Source organism: Lepus europaeus, chromosome 16 (assembly GCF_033115175.1).
Source record: "Lepus europaeus isolate LE1 chromosome 16, mLepTim1.pri, whole genome shotgun sequence".
In the NCBI taxonomy this organism is placed as follows: Eukaryota; Metazoa; Chordata; class Mammalia; order Lagomorpha; family Leporidae; genus Lepus; species Lepus europaeus.
This window is the reverse complement of record NC_084842.1, coordinates 7,982,270-8,003,630: the sequence shown is the minus strand read 5'-3', so window position 1 is coordinate 8,003,630 and position 21,361 is coordinate 7,982,270. Positions and strand designations below refer to the sequence as shown.

The 21,361-nt window shown below is 41.6% G+C and overlaps 1 protein-coding gene across 2 annotated transcripts in view; it reads left to right on the top strand.

Annotated features, from left to right (window-relative positions):
• Positions 1 to 21,361, top strand: part of UNC5D (unc-5 netrin receptor D) — a 564,017-nt gene that overhangs the window by 306,351 nt on the left and 236,305 nt on the right. For both annotated transcript variants that reach the window (XM_062213086.1, XM_062213085.1), the window contains exon 2: positions 18,085 to 18,303. In XM_062213086.1, the coding sequence (XP_062069070.1) occupies positions 18,085 to 18,303 (219 nt within the window). The remainder of the gene's footprint in view (positions 1 to 18,084; positions 18,304 to 21,361) is intronic.

Sequence of the window (21,361 nt, the reverse complement as noted above, 5' to 3'; positions counted from 1 at the left end):
CTTCAACGTGGGATAAGTGTGTGTGTGTCTTTTCAGTTTTATACGGTACCTTGAGCAGCTGCTCTGTGGTTGTTACGTGCTGATCTAAAGTGAGTCACCAAGGTTGGCACCTTCATGAACAGTCTCACTAATCCAGCGTTCATCACATATGTTTAAAAATTGAAGCAGTGATTGGCTACTAGCTTTCCTGAGCTTCCCTAACATACCTTAAGATCACTGAGCGACAGCCTGCATGACTGCACATCCAAAGTCTTGGAGTTCAGCAGGCTGTGCCCCCCTCAACACTGTACTCAGCAACCCCCTCCTAATCCTATGGTCTTCATATAATGCCTGCTAATTCTCAACAATTAAAAATGTTTGTTTTGCTCTGAGGGGTTTCTGGAGAAAATTCTGTGACCATGCTTTGGATAACTGGTGTTGAACTTGGATGTCAAAATCAGATTTCCGGAATCGCCTTTCTAATCAGTTGTGTACCCAGTTGGCAGTAATCCTATCCAGACTCTATTCTCCTAGTGTTTGATGAGCTCTCCTGTGGAGCCAAATCTAAATTCCCTCCAAGGTAGAGGTTTGCCTTAGCCGTTGTCTGATCCTTGGTGGTGGCGGCCTCCTGAAACTTGCAAAGATGATTACAATGAGTTTGTGATTTCAGCCAGTTCCTGAGATGCTGGGGTATCTTTGCCCTGTAAGCTGTTTATGCAAGGAGGAAATTTCATCTTGAAGGAAAGAAACAGTTTACCGTAATTTTGAGTTTAAGTGTCAAAAATTTTCACCTGAATTGTGGTAGAAATTATTCTATTAAAAATGTATCTATTCTTATAACCGCGGCATTATTATTATAGGTGGGTAAACACAGACAAGTTACTTACTTCTTGATTGGCATTTTCTTGGAGTTGCATGATCTCTATAGTATCTTCTGTTAATATGCAAAGGTTCCAAAGAGACAGTGGGACACCAGGCTCCCATCTGCCCATTTTCTCTTATGAAGACCAGAAGTGTCTGTCTTGAGTCTTTTTCTTAAGCACATCTGTTTTAAAACCCAGCACAATATTGTCTGGCACTCCAGCTCTGAGGACTTACTGGAATAAATCTGATTAGCAAGAGTTATCAATTAATGGCTACCTTTGATATAAACCATCTTCTCATAATAAAGTACAGGAAGTAGATCTATCAGTATTTCTTTCTGCACCTGCTCTTGTGATTCAAAGCTTATTTTTACCCAGAAATACAATGGTACATTGTACATGCATCAGCTTCTCTGGAACATCCATTCATAGTCAGGAAAAGCCAGCTATGAAAAGATACTTTTGTAGAAGTGGATGGTTGTCAAGAAATGACTGATCTGCTTATTCACCTGGAGATCCCATGGATGAAATCTAGAGAGAGTTTCAAAACGACTTCAAATTCCTTCTGGAACCTCTGAAATTAGGAATGCGCTCTTACGACTCATTAACTTTTTTGTTTTAATTGGGCAGAAAAGCAATGTGTTCCTCCAAAGGTATTTAGTCATAGTGAAATCCAGTTCAGCTATTAAAAAAGAAAATCTTCTTTTCTCTCTTTGCCCTGGAGTGTTCATAAAGAGTCTACAAACACGGTCTGTTATTTTGCGTGTGTCCCAAATATAACTGGCATAATTATCTTCATCCTTGGCTCATTAAGCATTACATTCTTCTGTGAATCACTGCTCTGTGACAATGGCCCAGCAGTGAAATAGTTGCCTGCGAAGCAAAGGGGAAAAGTACGACTCTGTTCTAGTATTTTACCGTTAAGTCTGGTTGTCAGTGGAGAACATTGCTTTGATGCATAATTAATCTAACGGAAATCGGGTGTTTTCTACCTGCAAAATGAGAGCTAGTCATCTGCATTTACAACAGGCCCAGACCTTCCACCAAGCCCAGGTCCACACCTGTCCTGAAGGGTCGTGGTGTTGCCTGAAGCCTCAGAGCAGCATGGCCTTGCCAAAGTGGCTGCTGGGGGACCTTGGAATCTGCAGTAGTTCTAAAAGCAGGGAGCTACCTCGTCAGGCTCGCCAGGTTCTGCCTCTCTGACTCTGGCTCACAAGTGTCGAGGGCTTTGGAAGCCAAGGAGCTTCCTAGGGCAGTGAGCTCTTCTGCCTGGATGATTGTGTTGCTGTAGTTGTTTTATCTGGAATGAGTGTGAGGCAGGCACTCCATTTATAGGATCACGTGGAAGAGGAATGAGTTGTTTTTTATAGTGTTAATATTTAAACTCTGTGCAATTCTATCCAAGTATTGAGAAAGGAAGGGTTAACTTCTTTTCTCACGGTTTGAAGGCATCCTTTCCACTTCTGTCATCCAAAAGATAAGGATCAGAGGAAAGCAAGAAAGTGGATAAATGCGTATGTCATTTACTGGTTTTCTCTGAATTCAAATGCTCTCTCCCATTTTTAAAATAGCATGTGATGGCCAGTTTGCATCAGTTAGCATTGGCCATTGATATATCTGATCTTTCATTATCCTGTGTCTCCTTTCCCCAGGCACACTGCTCCTCTGCCTGACTGTGTCTGTGCGTAGACATGTACGTGACCAGTTGTATTCATCATGGGTTGAAACTCAGTGTGCCTTTACTTCTGCTTTCATCCCGTTTTACAGTGGATTTCTCTGTATAGACCAGTGTCACCTAGAAAATAATTTTTGAGAACTAGAACATGCTTATCATTTGTGTTCATTGAATAGTAAAAATTGTCGTTGACTCCTCGGTTACATTTTTACTGTTTGTTCCAAAGTGAGACTCCCCAAATCTTCTCCTTTTATTTCCAGCACCTCCAGAGCTGTTCCCGTGTCCTGGCTGTGGCATATACAGCAGATGAGCAGGTTGGGATTGTCTGGATTTGGTTAGATCATAATCGTGAACACTCGTCTTAGTTCAGGCTGCTGTAACAAAAGTACCTTGACCGAGTGTTTCAAGAGCAGAATTTTATCTTGCACAGTTCTGGAGCCTGGAAGTCTAAGCTCAAGGCTATGGAATAGGCACTTCTGCTGAAGATGAGCTTCCTAGTTTGCAGGTGCTGTCTTCTCCCCTGGCCTCTCAAGGCTCCCAGGACAGAGAATAATCCCATTCAGAAGGTCTCCTTCTTCATGGCCTGATTACCTTCACTGACGTGTCCTCCTGAAACCATCAGATTAGGCATTAGGCTTTCAACTCAGATTTTGGGGGGATGCGACATTCGGACCCTAATAATGTCCAATCTGGCTCACTGTGACTTCTGGAAATGCTAGGTTTTTGTTTTTATAGTTGATGTATTATACTGTCATCCATCCAGTAGAAAAATAGCTTCTAAGCCTCAGTTTGCCTCTTCAATCTTCCATCCCAAAAATTGTATTTTAGAAGGAAATGAATTTTTTCCCAAAGAGCAGCTTATTTCAGCCAACTCTCTGACACTGTTGTGCCATTGTCTTAACTGTAAACCTGTCTAAATTTTTTTATGGCATTGTATCATTTTCATCTATAAAGTGTGACTTATTCCTCATTTGTGATTATGCTATTACATCCTCAATATATTATAAAGTTGGTCGTGGGTACTTTCACTGGTCTGCTTTTTGACAAACCTTGATTTGATGGTACTAAATTTCTTAAAACAATTGTGTTTATTCAACTCAAAATAACTGTGTTTACTCATTTTGGTAAAACTGTATCTGAAAAATATGTGGTCTCATTTCTAAGTAACAATACCAGAAAATACATCCTTCCTGGGATTTGCAGTACTATTATGTCTCTGAGTTAATATTTGGAATGGCCACATGAACTGTATTTTAACAGCACAGTCTGGAGTTCAATTTGTGTTAATGTATATTGTTACTCTGAGCAAAGATACTGGGAGACAGAAGAAAAAAAATAATAGTGCAGTGATATCAACATCCTTTATTTTCTTTCCATTCCTGTCCCCACTTACCTCATAAGAACATATTAATACTTTGTGGAGTTCTCACATAATTGCTGGGGGAGTCACCTTTAAATGTTAGGGACAGCCATTTCTCGTAGAACACATTGACCCATTTGATTGATGGTTTAATATCTTCCCTCAAACTACCATCTGGCATTGGCTGTTTCTTTAAATTTCAAAACCTGTTCAGTAGTAATACAGGTCATTACTGCCCTCCTGACCCAGGCCCTGGGTGCCAGCAGAATTAAGTGGTTGTGATGAACCATTGGTATCTGCAAACTCTAACCGTATTGATGATAAAGAGCCAACTGTAATGGCCTAGCAGTATGCACGTGGTTGTCTGATTTCTATTCCCTTGTACGTGGAGGAAGGGTGCCGAGCTAGCTAAATAATCCAATCACCTCATGCAATTAAACTTAGTATATCAGAGGGCTCTTTTTCCCCCACATTCTTCCTGCTGACCACACACATCCGGCATCACCCCAGCGGTTAAGCGGATTAGGTAACACTAAACCACTCTTTTGAGTTGTTGCCTGTTTATGCTCCAGAAGTCAAACGCAAAGTTCTTGAGGTGCCCTCACAGGTCTTCAAATGATGTCAGTAAGTCTTTAGTGAGCATACTGAAGCAACATCTGGATCCCCAGGACTGGTCACTGGGTTATGATCTAGGGTATTGCTTTGTAAGGAAAAAGTCTGTGAAATGATCGGGCACTTTCGGGAGTACCGCTGTGTGGGCTGTGCTTTGCTTTAGTGCTTAAGCTCTCAGAAACAAGAACAAAAACCGGAATCTCCGCAGAAAGGGCTCTACCTCTGTCTCCTCCTTTGCAGCCCAGCCCTCCCTCCCTTAATTTTCCTTTAGCAAGGAAGAACAATAAAGCTGACAGTAATTCCCATTACAGAGTGAGTACCTGTTTAATACTGTGTAATATCCCAATTCCTTCACATTTGTCTACCTGAACGTCCCCAGTGACTTGTAGTAGCCTATTATTCCTTTTCTACGTGGAAGAATATGGAAAGTAGGAGAGGTTAGATATGTTGCCTAAGATCCCATATTACACAGTGGGTGGGAGAGCCTGGATTTGAACCTTCTACCTACACAGCTCACCTTTGTTTTCTTGTGTCAGGCTGCCCCTTGATAAAAGATATCAGAAGGAACAGTATTTCAACTGCAACATGGTAAAAATCTGTTTCTGACAGTGTCTAGCGTCATCTCCACAGAGGATAAGGAAATTAAGCATCTTCTATTGTACAAGTTCTACATCCCAATCAGATAATTGTCAAAGCAGGACCCGGCTTCTACTGCTGGACACTGGTGCCGTGTGGGGTATTGTGAGCTTTGGCTAAATGGCGCCTCTCAGCAGGCCCAACTAAATCTCAGTATTAGGAAAAATAACAAAGGAATTAAATGACTTCTTATGAGCATCAAAACTCTATGCTCATCTCAGCATCTTAAGGGATTCTAGAAGGAGGACTTTCTTCTGCAAAGAAGGTCATCTCATTAAGAAATGCAAGGCAAGTCCTGCTCCCTCTGCCTTTCTGTAGGAGTCCTTCACGTAAAACAGGGATTTTTGTTTTCTAACAGGGAGGTCGTCCTTTGCACCTTCTATGCACTTCAGCTAACCATTCTGGTCAAAATGCTGTAGTAGTATTTGTATGGGGAAACTGATCTCCTCATTCTTGTAACCCCACACCACATTCTTTTCACAACATGTAATTAAAGAATGGGAAGAAGTATCAAAAACAATAAGGCAATATTGGCATCATTGAAGCATTCGATGCCAAAACAATGGAACCCATAAATTCAAATTGTATTTTACTTATTTTTAGATGTTATGTAGCTAAATTCTCCTTTAAATTCTGTGAAGCATGAAATGTAGATGATAAAAATATAAATAAGCAAGTCAGAAGAAGGAAAATGAAAATAGCTGATAACCATATTTTAGTATTTAACTTTGCTAATGATCAATTATATACTAAACAATTAATATTTTTTACCCACTGGTGAATATGTACCCCAAAAATGCCATGTTTAAGGCTGAAATAAAAATGTTAAACTCCTATATGGATGGTGCCCACATAAATTTGCATGAAAATTTTGTACTGTACCAATTTCAGTCAAGACCCTTTATTGCAATGATAAGGCTTATACAGTTTCATCACTGTCTCATTTATTTATGTAATTTTTGAAAGTTTTTTGTTCAACAAACTTATGTTAAGTCTCAGAGCTGTTTAGCCACTGGAGTTATTAATAATGGACAAGATTCTCACATCCTTTGCTTTCGTGGAAGCTAAAGTCTCGAAGGTGTGTTGATGCACATGAATAATTAAATAGTAGTAAAAAAATATTGCAGAAGGACAAAGAAAAGGAATGTGATCAGTCCAGAATTTGGGGAGAACAGGTAGAAAATCTTCTAAGATGGACCTAAGAGATGTAAAAATGGTCCGCAAGGCAGAAGATAGCAAAATTTCATGTTATGGGTAAAAGGGAAAACATGTATGCAGGCTGCAGGTATGAGACAGTCTCTGTAGCTTCTTGACAATGAAGTGGTTGAACCGTTAGAGCTACAGACACAAGCAGAAACCAGATCATGAGAGTCCTCAGTCAGTGATTTTAAGAAACAGAGATGTTATCCAAAGCACTGAGGGCTCCTAAGGCAGACTGACATTGTGAATTTGCACTTTGGAAAGTTCCTACTGCTTTGCAAGGTGTGGGTCAGGACCAGTTGTAGTCATTTGGAGGAATGAGGAGGGTGACCAGGGTAAGTGTAGTGGGAATGGGATGAAGAGCAGCTGCCAAATTTGAAAGATTTTTTAAAAATATTTATTTATTTATTTGAAGGGCAGAGATACAAAGAGAGAAAGAGAGATCTTCCGTCCATTGTTTTACTCTCCAGATGGCCACAATGGCTAGTGCTTGGCCAGGCCAAAGCCAGGAGCTTCATCTGGGTCTCCCACATGGGTGGCAAGGGTCCAAGCACTTGGGCTGTCTTCCTCTGCTTTTCCCAGCCCATTATCCAAGAGCTGGATTGGAAATGGGGCAGCTGGGACTTGAACCAGTGCCCATATAGGATGCTGGCATTGGAGGCAGTGGCTTAATTCACAACACCACACCAGCAGACCCTGAAAGATGTTTAAGAGACATAATCCGTAGGACTTAGTGATGAATTGCATGAGGGTCTGAGTAAGGGTGAAGCTGGTGATAGCTATATTCCAAATTGGGAAATTTTGTGCCTGCTGGAGACCTATCTAGATCTATGGAACCCAGGCCAAAGAACAGGTCTGCGAGGGGCAAGGCAGTGAGTTATGTTTCTGGCATATTTAGGGGCCTTTGGAACATTTTGATGAGTCTATCTACAAATGATTGAATATACAGATTTGAAGTCCAAGAGAGAGAACTGGGCTAAAGATATAAATTTGGAAGGAAGCAAGATATGGAGACTTATAAATAGCTAGATCAACACTGACACACCTACTTTTACACAACCACTTAGAATTCCTTTCATGAGAAGTTAATGATAGCATGACAAATCAGATGGCATAGTACAAATATGAGTACCCTTTGTACAGAGCCACAATGCTACATCTGCATCTGAGCGTGGTACTAAAATGTATCAAATTACAAGTAGTAAAGTGACACATTGCTTAGCAGAAGGGATACATATCATTCAGAGAAATGCATCGTTAGGCGATTTCATCACTCTGGGAATGTCTGTTAGTGCACATTGAGCTGAGATGGCTAGCATCTTAATAGGTGATACAATCTACAGAACCGCCTTTGAATAGATAAACCATCATTGACCGAAATGTAATTATGCTACTCATGACTTCATTAGGCATTGAGAATTTGATGACAGCAGGTAACGATACTTAACGTCTTATTTATACTTTCCTATACTGTAGTATAATAAGCCATAGATTTCAATATAAAATATGGCATAAGATAGTAAAGATGGCATGGTTAGTTGTATTTTACTAGAAACTTGCGTGTTAGAAGGTCATCATGAAAGAGACTTCCAAGATTGCTTTTTGAGTAAAATTTCTCAGTAGGTAATAGCACAAAATGTAGTCATAAATGTAATATATCTTGTGTCCCACCAAAACAAAAACAACACAGTGTAATGGGGAAAATATGGTTCAAGTGGCATCACTCCTGAGAGCTTCAGCGACCTCCGACATGGCCCAGATTTTTATCTAAGGTGACCTCTCACTGTATTTTGCCTGTCTGTACATCACATGAAAAACCTTCTATCAAACCAAATTGCAGCCCAAATCAGCCTGTATTTGAATTTTTAAGATGTGCAGCTAACTGCTCCCAGTCTGAGCTTTCAAGATGTGACCTGACATCTAATGTATTTATTTCAAAGGGAATTTAGTGTTTGTTCCTTAAACTTTCGTTTTTCCCCCTTTTGTTTCTTCTTTTTGTCATATAAAGATTCAAAGTCCCTGCTGTACTAGTGTGCAGAACATAAAACACACAGCTCTTCCTGAAAGGTAATTTTCCAAGAATGAAAAAATATAAGAATAGGGCTTGTTTGGATTTTCTGTCATTCAATATTGCATTAAAACAACCATTTTTCCATAACTATGAATGGCCTCACTCTTGAAAACTGTCAGTTACTAATGAAAAGCGATAGCACTTTGAAAGCAGAGCCTCTCCCAAATCCCACTAGATTTTTTTCAGATGAATTTGAAAACCAGTCAGTGGTAAACATTGATACAGAAATGTGTGCAATGTTGGAAGATAAAAATGTATTCATTTTATCCACCATTCTCAGCAAAATGTTACTATATTTTACATTTTAAAGTGAGTGATTTTTATAAACCTTTAGGTCCAATTCTTTTCCATTGTTTCCTAAGGATGTATTTGTTTACTTTTTCTTAGATACGTGGACCTTAGTGCTTCTAAAATATTGTTAGCGTTCTTGTAGTTCTGATTTTTTTGGTCCACTTTTAGTTTGTAAGTTCTTTGAAACAGTAACTGTTTTGTCATGTTTCTAATTTCAGTAGGCATGCACATGTGTGTCTGTTCCAATATATATATATGTATATGTATATATTAAATGTGTTAAAGTGAATTGTGAGAATTTGCAGAGCAATGAGTGCATTCTTGTAAGCTCTACTGAAATGTGAAGTTCCTGGTTTCACAGGCTTAGAATGGCTCTGCTGATTGAATGTGTTGTAAGCTTTGTTTACCGTCTTTCATTCTGGAGAATTTAAGATCCACTCAATGAAATAATATCTTGGGCTGACAGCATATAAGATTGGCACAGGTGAGGTGAACTATGGAAATGCAGCAATATAAAACATTTCCATTTTTATTAGAGCTTGCAAGGAAGTCAGAATAGTTTCTGAGTTTAAAAAAAAACTTTTATTGGGGCCTAGTGAAAGGGTCTGTGTTTCATAAATTGCATTAAATATTTGGTATGTAAAATTCCGGCTGTTCTGCATTAAACGGGTATAATGCATCCCCTATCTAATTAAGTAACCATATGGAGACAAGTCACATTTACATAAACAAAAGCAGAGAATCCAGCTTTATTGTGTTGTGTTTTAGATGATGTCCGTTGGCTTCCTTGGGATGGCTTTCTGCTCTCACTTGCACATTGCCTTGGTTCAAGATCCATACTCTGAGTGGAACTTCAAGAGCCATTTCTAAGGTGCCTTACTTCCTTTAAATAGTACCGTGAGAACTGCTCTGGGATATTAGGAAAAGTCCTGTGTTTAATTACGACTTCCTTAGTGAAGTCACTACTTTTGGGATCTGTTCAACAGCAAATCCACTGTGTATTATTCCAGCGTGCAGGACAGTTTTGTGTACGGTGTGACCATTCACTGTGTGTTTATTGAATAAATGCTTCATTGCATGTTTTTAGAATCTTTCTTAAATTATTATTTATCTGTTCATGTTTTATTTATTTAAGAAGCAACAAGGGAGAAAGACAGCCAAAAGAAAATCTCCCATCTGTTGGCTCAATTCCCAAATGCCCACAACAGTTAGGGAAGTGAGACCAAAGCCAGGAATCAGGAGCTCAACCCAGAGCTCTCAAGGGGGTGCTAAGGACGTAGCTACTTGAGCAATGACATGTTGCCTTGCAGTTCGTGTTAGTAAAACGGGTGCGGTCTTATCTCTGGCACCATCTTAGGCTCGTGCCCCCATTGCCATCTTGCACAGTAAGCTTCAGTCTTAAGCCCAGCCTGGCTTGCTAGAAGACCAGTGACCAAATGGCCCAACCACAAGCTTCGGCTCCACCCCTACCCTAATGAAATTCATTGTTCCCACTTCCCTACCCTCTGCCAGGCTATAACAGAACCTGCTTCCCATACACATGCTCTCTTGACCTTACTCTCTCGACCCCTCTCCCTTTTTGCCCTCTTTTTCACCCTCTCCCTCTGGCCTTTGGGAACCACCCCCCGCCAGATCAATAAACCCTTTCCCTTACTCCAGTGTTCGGTGCGTTTTGTGGCAGCCTTACAGTTTGCATGTTAGCGGGGAGGAGGTCAGGGGGATAGAGTTGGGACTCAAACCCAGGTACTCCTATGGCATTTTAACTACTAGGTTCAACGATCACCGGAAATCCAGTCTCCAAGAGTTTGGGACTTACTGTAATCTCATTAATAGATGAGGGATTGTCAGAAAGTTCATGGAAATGTGTATTATGACAAATGCATACATTTCAAATTTTTATAAATAATAGATTTGGTGTGGTTCATAGATAGATTTCTAAGAATATAATACCTCCTTCCTTCCTCCTTCCCTTATTTTTAATTTTTGTGATATTTTTAAATTTACTTTAAAATCACAGGCTTAATCCTCCACTGAATAAAAAGTTCAACAAGTAAAAAGTAGAAATACCACTTTTTTGCATCAAAATGAACTTGTTAAAAATATTTATTTATTTGTTTATTTGAAATGCAGAGCAACAGAGAAAGATGGAGAGAGAAAGAGACATTGGTCTTCCATCTGTTGGTTCACTCCTGAAATGACTACAGCCAGGAATGGGTCAAGGTGAGGCCAAGAGCAAGGAACTCCATCATGAGTGGCAGGGTTCCAAGCACTGCTTTCCTAGCACATTAGCAGGAAACTAGATCAGAAGCAGAGCAGCTGGGACTCCATCCAGCACTCAGTAGCCTAATTTGCTCTGCTAGAATGCTGTCCCCTAAATTTATGTTTTAATTATACTTTCTTTAAATACTCTCATGTGTATGAGTATCAAATAGTAAAGAAATGTAGTAAGCAACAGTTGATATTATAAGCAATCTGAGGTGAAAATGATAACAGTAATCACAAATTTGAGATAAAATATTAGGATAATAAATTTTGAAATTGAGATCATAAGGATTGTATTTATAATTCATTTTTGTGTTTATGCTTTTATTTATGCCACAAAGATGGAGAGGTCTCATGTAATTATGCAACCTTTAATCATTTAAATCATTTCCTTTTTTTTTTTTTTTTTTTACATATATCATCTCCTTTTAACGTCACAAACCACTACAGGATTTCAAGCATCCATGTTTACAGAAAATGAAAGTGGGATCTCAGAGTTGAGTTACTCATTCATGTCACAGTTAACCCTAAATTTCTTTCATTTCACTAGACTTAGTCTTTATGGCATGGTCATTGGTTGCACTCATAAACAAATACCAACACAGTGAAAAGACAGGCGTATTTTGGACAAGGAAAGGGAAAAAAAAGCTTAGGTATATTTAAACATAAAGTCCTTTCAAAATGTACAGAAATGGTTTAGACCATCTTGAAGACCATCTTGGAAAAATCCAGAGATTTTTGAACCCCAGTTGGGGATGACTGTGGCTTCCAGTGTGTTCCATGACGTGTTCAGCACATCAGGTGCCTACTGTTGGCCACGCGGTGTAGCTAAACCTACCAGACCCACAGTGCTTTCATCCAGTTCCCTGTTTCTTGCCAAGGCCATCTTCTGTCACACTCATCGCATGCCAATTGAAGTTACAATGCTATATATTCCTCTGTAAGCAGACATATTTGTCTCCAAATGAAACATGGAAAAATCCTTATTTTATTTTCAGACAACAAGTATTCCTCGTTTATTTCTGATTTGGGTTAGGATGGCTAGTCAGTGAAATATAGTCCATCGGGTACTTGCTGTTCTCTCAAAAATGGTTATTTTCTCAACACCTTCTCTGAGATGTGTCCAAACACAGCTTTCCTGACCTGGAGTCATAGCCCAGCTGATAGGACCATGGGATGATCTTGAAGATAAATTGTATGCTTGATGTACATGGTAAGGTGCCACACAGATAATGTGTAGTTTTGTGATAGCAGCCTTTGGTTTTATCAGCTATAAGCTATTGTTCTAAAGCAGCCCTCCTACCCCCGAGTTAGTGTCAGGTTTCTAAGGGTTCCTTTGTCAGAACCAAAATGGAACTGGGAGGTGGTTGCATGGAGCCAGAGACCTGTGTTCAAATTCTGAGCCCCCCATTTCCTGGCTCTGTGAACTTAGACATGACACAGATTTCAAGCATTTCCTCAACTGTAGAATGGGTTACTCATAGGAACTCATGAGAGTTGTGAAGCTTCAGTGACTGAATCCATAGAGAACTCAGACCTTTCATCCTTCAACAAATGCCAGCCCTAACTTTTACTTTCTAACACCAATTCTGTGTTTCTTAGATTACTACATTTTTTTTTCTTAACAGCTGATGACAATGGGGTTAAGGGAAGCTTGTAGCAATGCCTTGCTGAGGAAGGAAGATCCAGTCTATCACTAAGTGCTCGTTTTCTGCCAAAATAACAAAATCTGACTATGAAGAGCTCTCAGTAAGCAGGGATTTCGAAAAAGCCACACACATTATCGGGAGCCGAATGTCTCCCGGTGCAGTTGCACAACTCCCAAGCTTTTTGGAGGAGTTGCTTTAGAGCCCCCAAACCTGGGTCCTTTCACTGATTTGCAGAAGTGCGGAGCAAGGAGCTGGGCGGTGTTGCTCAGTCTGCTGGCTCTCTGAGGAGTAATGAGTGAAGGTTCTTACACATTGAAAGTGGGTCCGTGCAGAGCGTGCTCAGCTCATACCCAAGTCCCTGGTTGGTCCATGGTGCTGACTGGCTGTTGATGCCGTGTTCTTCATGGGTGCAGGCGGATGGCCAAGAGGCTGAGTCTTGCTTCCACATTAGGGACATTCTTACAGGGGTTCAGGCTCAGCCATGGCTGCACCGGAGTCTCCCTGCCTCTTTCCCTTTTCTTCTTGATCGCTTCCAGTGAGAGAAGCAATAAATGGGAGAAGACACAGTACCAGCCACGCCTATTCCTTTTATCAGGAAAGTAACAGCTTTCTCAGAAGCTGCTGGCTGGGAGTCCTTGACGAGACTGGTGACATTTGACTGTGCCAACCCACAAGGGGGTCAGCTGAGCCTGGGGCTTATCCAGCCTCTGTGGTAAAAGCAGTGTGGGAGGAGGCAGATGGCTGGGTCGGACAGAAACCAGCGTGTGTCACAACAGATCTTCCAACTGTTAGCTGAGTTATAAAGGGGTGGCCGTGTATTGGATGATGAGTGCATGTACCTTGAAGCCAGGCTGTGTAACATAAATCTGTTTCTTACAATAATAAGTCCCCTCCTCCCTCTGCAAAGACATAATCTGGCTACAACTTCTAAGCCTCTGGAATGTTCCTGTATCCCTTTGTGTTCTTCCGGCTCCCCCCCACCTTCCCTATTTCTTGAAGACTTCTCTGAGAAACTCCATTCCAGATCGCTAGCTAGGGCTGAACTTGTCCCACATCCAAGGGGTGAGGGGAGGAAGGTGAGTGCCAGCAGATGGGGGTCCTCCTGCAAAGGTAGCCTGCAAAGGGACACAGCCTCCTTGCTCGTATGTCATCTCAACTGTGTGAGTACTGTTATCATTTTCATCTCCGATTACTCATGATACCAACTGTTACTTATTACATTTCTTTACTGTTTGATACCCACATACATGAGGATAAGGATGTTAGTGTAAGGGATGGGTGAGCCACTACATACTACCTCCAGCACAGTGGGAAAAAAGAGGAAAATCTGTCATACTCCTGTTTCCACTTACCTCATTTAATTGTTGGAAGGATGCAAGGAAATAGCAATGCGTACGAAAGTACTGCAGTAATTTCATGGGAAATGCATGAGTGAAAACACTGTATGGGGCTGGTGTAGGCTAAGCCTCTGCCTGCAGTGCTGGCTCCCGTATGGGTATAGGTTCTAGTCCCGGCTGCTCCACTTCCGATCCAGCTCCCTGCTATGACCTGGAAAAGCAGTGGGAGATGGCCCAAGTGTTTGGGCCCCTGCACCCACATGGGAGACATGGAGAAGGCTCCTAGCTTCTGGCTTCGGATCAGCTCAGCTGCAGCCATTGCAGCCGTTTGGGGAGTGAACCAGCGGATGGAAAACCTCTCTCTGTGTCCCTCTCTCTGTTACTCAGCCTCCCAAATAAATAAATAAAACTTTAAAAGGTACATGGATTTTAGATGTTTATCCACCAAAATTATCTTTGTCCTATTCTTGCCATGAGCTACTTAAAGCCACCTCAGACAAATACATTACCCTCTGTCACCTTCCCATTGCCACTCTGATGAGTCCTTTTGCTTGGTTTCCTGTTTTCACAGATTCCAGCCTTTTTGTATGCACACATGATTTTGACTGCGTCAATAATATTTATGATATAATGTCATGTTTTATCTTTTTCCTCCCTTTAACACTAAGATTGATTCTTTTTTTAGATTTATTTATTTTTTTTTGAAAGGCAAAGTAACATAGAAGGAAAGACAGTAAGAGAGAAAAATCATTTATCCATGGTTCTGTTCCATAAATTATCACAACCACCAGGGCTGGGCCAGGCCAAAGCTAGGAGCCAGTAACTCCATCTGGGACTCCCACATGGATGGCAGGGTCCTAAATACTTTGGCCATCATATGGTGCCACCCAGGCACATCAGCGGAGGCAGGGTCCTTCCCTAGCCTAGACACTTAACCTCAGGTGTTTCCATTTGTTTTCTTGCTCTGTTTCACCTGCAGGCCGAACTTGTTACTTTGTCTAAAGTCCATTTATTTAAATGGCAGACAGATAGCCCGATTGCTTTGTGCCATCTCTGCTTTATGAGTTTTAGGAGGTTAAAAACGGATTTATCCTATGATCTAGTACCTTTATTGGACATTTTATTTACATCGGATAAATGTGGTCTCACTATTGACATAAAGGTCCCTCCTTATGACCCTCTGGCCTTCCCCCCTGCGGTCCGTATAATTACTTCAGACACAATCATGGCTGTTTACAAGTTAAGCGAAAATCCGTCATTCCAGACATGCATCTGTGCCTATCCGCTCAGACTAGCCCTAGAGCTCTGGGCCCGTGTTTATCTGGCACCCCTTTTATTCAGCAGGGAGCTGGAGCCCCTGGTGGGAGTGCGAGCATGTGGATGTCCATAGAAAAGCTTTTAATACTTTTGTCATTTCCTCTAATGCCTGGATTTACAGAAACCTGCAGGGACTTGGTATTTATTGAAAATGGAAATTGGTGCCAGCAGTCAGTCACAGAATAAATTAATATGTGATATTTTATAAAGTCCATTGTAAATGTAATTTAAAACATTAAAAGAGAGCACATCTGAGATTTCTGTCCCACAAACCCCTCCCTCCCTGTAATCCATCCATACATTTCATTCTCTGACTTCATTGTACTATCATAAGGTAAATTGTCCGCCTTTACACTTTAGAATATTTGCTTTATGATGATTTTTTGATAGTTCTAATTACATAGGTTGACGCTTCCATTGCAAATAGGATTCAGGGTAGTATCTTAAACTCTGTTGTGTGAGGCTACGTAAATTGATGTATTTAACTGGTAGAGAGAATCTCATTTGGGAGAATCAAGCTATTTAACTGATTGCGGAGGAAAATCTTGCTTTTGTGTTCCCTGGGTAAGGAGTCATTTTCTGAACTGAATCTTTTATGTTTTTCCTTACATAAAATATCTCTTGAATGTCAAGACCCCTGCCCCCACCTTTTTTCATATTTGAGGATTTTCCCTAAAGGTCCTTATAACAGGGCTTTCCCATGTTATTAATGAATTATGCTTACCTTCCACAGGGAGTTAACTTTATTTTTTTAAATTTTTATTTAGTAAATATAAATTTCCAAAGTACAGTTTTGTATTACAGTGGCTTTCCCCTGCCATAACTTTCCTCCCACCTGCAACCCTCCCATCTCCCATTCCCTCTCCCATTCCATTCACATCAAGATTCACTTTCATTTATCTTTATATACAGAAGATCAATTTAGTATATACTAAGTAATGATTTCAAAAGTTTGCATCCACACAGAAACACAAAGAGTAAAGTACTGTTTGAGTACTAGTTATAGCATTAATTAACATTGTACAACACATTAAGGACAGAGAACCTACATGGGGACTAAATGCACAGTGACTCCTGTTGTCGATTTAACAATTGACACTTTTATTTATGGCGTCAGTAATCACCCTAGGCTCTTGTCATAAGTTGCCCAGGCCATGGAAGTTCTCTCCTCCCTTCAGAGAAAGGTACCTCCTTCTTTGATGGCCCGCTCTTTCCACTGGGATCTCACTCACAGAGATCTTTCATTTAGGTTTTTTTTGTTTTTGTTTTTTTGTTTTTTTGTTTTTTTTTTCCAGAGTGTCTTGGCTTTCCATGCCTAAAATACTCTCATGGGCTCTTCAGCCAGATCCGAATGCCTGAAGGGCTGATTCTGGGGCCAGAGTGCTGTTTAGGACATCCGCCATTCTATGAGTCTGCTGTGTATCCTGCTTCCCACATTGGATCGTTCTCTCCTTTTTAATTCTTTCAGAGTTAACTTTATTTGAAAAGCAGAGAGAAAGATATAGACAGGCAGGGAGCCACTGAGCATCCATCTGATAGGTCATACTCCCCCAGTAGCTTTAACAGCGGGGCCAGAAGCTTGGAGCTCCCAGCTGGTCTCCCGTGTGGGTGGCAGGATCCCAGGTAGTTGCACCATCTCCTGCTACTTTCCTAGGCACATTAGTTGGGAGCTGGGTCAGCAGCCGAACAGCTGGAACTTGAACCAGGACTATGATAGGGGACACTGGTGTCTCCAGCCACAACACCGGCCCCTTCACAGTATTTCACTCATCGTAAAGAGGTCCTGTGCTTGGGTGGCACAGAAAAGGCCAGGATAGGTCATAGTGTGCTTCTCCCCTCCCAGGCTTTCTGCTGGACTACAATCTAATGGGTGGGGTTGGTCTTTCAAGTTGGTTTACTAGGTTACTTTCCTCAACTTAGTCCTAAAGATATTTGGACTCGATGGGAACCATCTTTTCCAGGACATAGTTATCTTGGTATTGAATTCTTTGCTTCCGTTGCTTTGTCAGGGAAACAGCCTTGGGAAGGCATGAGATACCTCTGCACCTTGCTCACAGGCACAGCTGTCTGCCCTTGACTTAGGGGTAGTTTCCTGGAACTTAAGTCCTGGCTTAATGCAGTAAAGAGGCAAGGAAGTGGTGTATGGCCTGGGGCTTTCTCTTTCTGATGTTGCTTCATAAGGGCCTTAAGGTTAAAGGGAGCCCTGTCTGTTCCTTCCCTTGGAACAGGTGGAATTGTAGCCACTGACAGCATGCTCTTGCTTTGTGGTTTGTTTTCATCGTCAGCCTTGGGAGTGCAATCTGTCCTGTAGGGTAGAGGGGTGCTTGGGCCTAGGGAGTGGGTGAGAGGCAAGCAGGATGAACTCACATTCCTTTTGGAGAAGTAGGCGCTTGGTGAGCTGTCCAAGGTAGAATGCCCGACAATCTCTACAGTCTCATAGATTGAAGAAGAGGAAAAAGTGGACACTTCGGAATTTTTTAGACAATGTCTTATGACTGGGTACCCCTCCACCCTTGTCACTGTCATTCACACACATCTGTGACTGGATAACATGAGTTCTCCCCACTTTTTCAAAATTTGGAGGCAACCTAGAGTCCTCATGGAGCTCTCTACAGTAACCGCTAGGCAGAGCAAATCTGGAGGTTCTGCCTAACACTTCTAAGGTATTTATGTCAGTTCCTGGTGCACAAACACTCAGATTCAACACTGAAGACTCAGAGGCCTCCTGTTCGTTACTTTCATTTGCCCAGCAGGACTGAAGGTACATCCATCCACCCAGAGGTCTACCATGCCGGTGCGGACTGTGTCCTGATGTCCTCTTTGGTTTTGCAGGAGCCGACAGTGGTGAAGCCCTTCCTGACTCCATCCCATCGGCTCCAGGGACGCTGCCCCATTTCATAGAAGAGCCAGATGATGCCTACATCATCAAGAGCAACCCGATTGCGCTCAGGTGCAAGGCCAGGCCGGCCATGCAGATATTCTTCAAATGCAATGGCGAGTGGGTTCACCAGAACGAGCATGTCTCGGAGGAGAGTCTGGACGAGAGCTCAGGTGAGTGGGAGGGGAAAGCAGAGGAAGCCACGGTGGCTCTTCAGATCTGCACACGGCTGCAGGTCTGGGAAAGACTGGAAGTGTGTACATTATCCCAGACTCGTAAGGTATGAATTTACCTTCTTATGTTTTTAAGGATTCTTTCCTTGCCAGGGAGAGAAATAGAAAGATAGAGTAAGAGAGCTTCCATCTGCTGGTACTGTCCCCAGATGCCTGTGGCTGTCAGGAATGGAGAAGGCTGAAGCCTGGAGCTGGGAGCTCAATTCAGGTTTCCCATATGGGTGGCAGGGAGCCAACTACTTGAGCCATTACAGCTGCCTCCCAATGTGTACATTAGAGAAAGATAGAATTGGAATCCGAAGCTGAGATCCTACCCAGGTATTCCAGTGTGGGATGCCATTGTCTTAACTGACATTTTCATTGCTGAGCCGAATGCCTACCCCTTTGATCAAGTGAGACTCTACAACTTTCTTGGTAGTCAATTCTCATACAGTACAGAGGAACTTTGCCTGGTTCTATATGAGGATACTTCAAAAACTGAAATTAAAAGATGAATTTACTTTGGTACAAATAATTTTTAAAATTTATTTGTATTCTTTTCACTTTTTGAAGAGCCTTCCTATTTTACTAGAGAATAGAAATATTATATGCTTTTGAGTTTAACTTCATCATACCAGATCCAATCTACTGTCACCATACATGATTAATTTCATGAGCCCTGACAAGGTCAGCTCACTAAATATCAGATCTCAAAGACAAGAAAGTCTCAGATTAATTAGGAAGTTTCACATTGGCTTCATTTATTAATAATACACCAATAATATCCATATACTTGGCCAGGCCTTTTAGTGTATTCAAAGATAAATAAGAAACAACCCATAGGGGACTGGCGCTGTGGTGTAGTAGCTCAGCCTCCACCTGCCGTGCTGGCATCCCATATGGGCACCGGTTTGAGTCCCAGCTGCTCCACTTCCAACCCAGCTCTCTACTTATGGCCTGGGAAAGCAGTAGAAGATGGCCCAAGTGCTTGGGCCTCTGCATCTGTGTGGGAGACCCAGCAGAAGCTCCCAGCTCCTGGCTTTGGATAGGCTCAGCTCTGGTTGTTGTGGCCATTTGGGGAGTGAACCAGCAGCTGGAAGACCTCTCTCAGTCTCTCCCTGACTGCATCTGTAACTCTACCTCTCAAAAATAAATAAAATCTTAAAAAAAAAAAAGAAAGAAGCAGCCCATAAAGATGGGCTTTACACCTGATAGGAATAACATGAACACACCAGTCAGTGCAGTATAAATGAAGGTAGGATAAATGTGTGAAGAAGTCTATGTTTGGTGCTGTAAAGGATTAAATTTAAAAGATTATGTCCCTGTCCAAATACTGACAGAAGTTGTGGACTCAAAAGACTTCCACAGCCTATGCAGCTCATGTCAAGAGCCTCCAGTGGTCACAGTGTCATACATAAGAGTGTTAATTGTTAATTAACAACAGGAGTCACTGTGCACTAACTCCCTATGCAGGACCTCTGTCCTTAATGAGCTGTATTATCAGAGTTAATTGTAAAAGTAGTTCTCAAACAGTATTTTGTGTATGTGTGTGTGTGTGTGTGTGCAAATTGTTGAAATTTACTTAGTATAGAGTTGGTCTTCTGTGTACAAAGTTAATTGAAAATGAATCTTAATGGAGAATGGGACTGCGAAGGGGAGAAGGAGGAGGAGGAGGGGTGAGAGTATAGGTGGGAGGGCAGGTATGGTGGGAAGAATCACTTTATTCCTGAAGTTGTACTTAGGAAATTTGTATTCTTTAAAAATAAATTAAAATACTCAAAATTAAAAAAAAAATCACATTTAACTAGGACGATTAGGAAAGCTGTTGTGGAAGTAATAGTATTTGAAAGGGGCATTGATGAATTTGTTATCCAGATGAGTGTAATTGAGGCTGCACTATAAGAGGGAGACATGCCACAGGGGTCCAGTGGGCATGAACATTAGCAAATGAAAACGTTAGTATAGTTCAGCAAGGCATTAATTCAGTTGGAAGGTAAAATGAAGAGAATAGCTGCTGATATCTAGGAAACCGTCTTTAATCAATGGCATGAAAGGCCTCAAATGTCAAAAACTGGAGTGCTTTACTTAGTTCTGTGGCTGCTTTCAGGGTGGTAGTAATTGACTATTGATAGATGGGAATGCAGTGTCTGGAGCTCTGTGTCAAAGGATGACTCTGGCAGAAATGTTGGGATGGCGTGAGAAACAAGCATGGCAAACATCCCTGCCTCCCCTAAGAAGAGAGAAAGTACAGTCTAGTTCTGGGTGGGGGCCACAGACACAAGATCTAGATGTCTGCATATGCATTATACGAAGCACGTTAATAAATAGGACTCAATTGCTGATTGCATGAATGAATGAAGATGCAGTCATAAAAACTAATCCCTCCGTAGAATAGGACTAAAGAGAATATTTAAGTAAAACATTTGCATACAATTGTGTGTGTGTGTGTGTGTGAGTGTATGTATACCTCTAATCCACATACAGTTCTGAACTAATTTGGGATGCAGTATAAATGCAAAACTTCAGACAGTACAGAATACCCTATGTGTTTCCCATTGGAACTAATGTGAAGAATAAAAGAGAAGTCTGTTTTAGATGCACACTTAGAGTCCTGGCATCTGTGTGTGAGAGCTGGAAGGCAACAGTGTTACTCCGTTTTGCTTGACTGCAATGAAAACTTGCTTTATCAAGAGGAAGGGTTTGTTTAGCTCGCAGTCTTAGAGCCTAAAAGTCCACACAGCAAGGCACAGGAGTGGCGGCCTGCATGGGCTGAATCGCTCTCTGGTATGGAGAGCGACGGTGACAGTGCACGCAGGATAAGAGAGAGAGTCGGTGGGGACACACTCAGGGTTTATAACAACCCTCTCATGAGGACTCAGGATATCATATGAGAACTGCCTTCTAAGAACAATGCCTGAAGACCACTGGCTCCATCCGCCACCACCCTGGGAATTAAGCCTTCACCAAAAGCAATGTCTATACTGTAACAGGATTTTAGTGGAAGCTCTGTTCTATACAT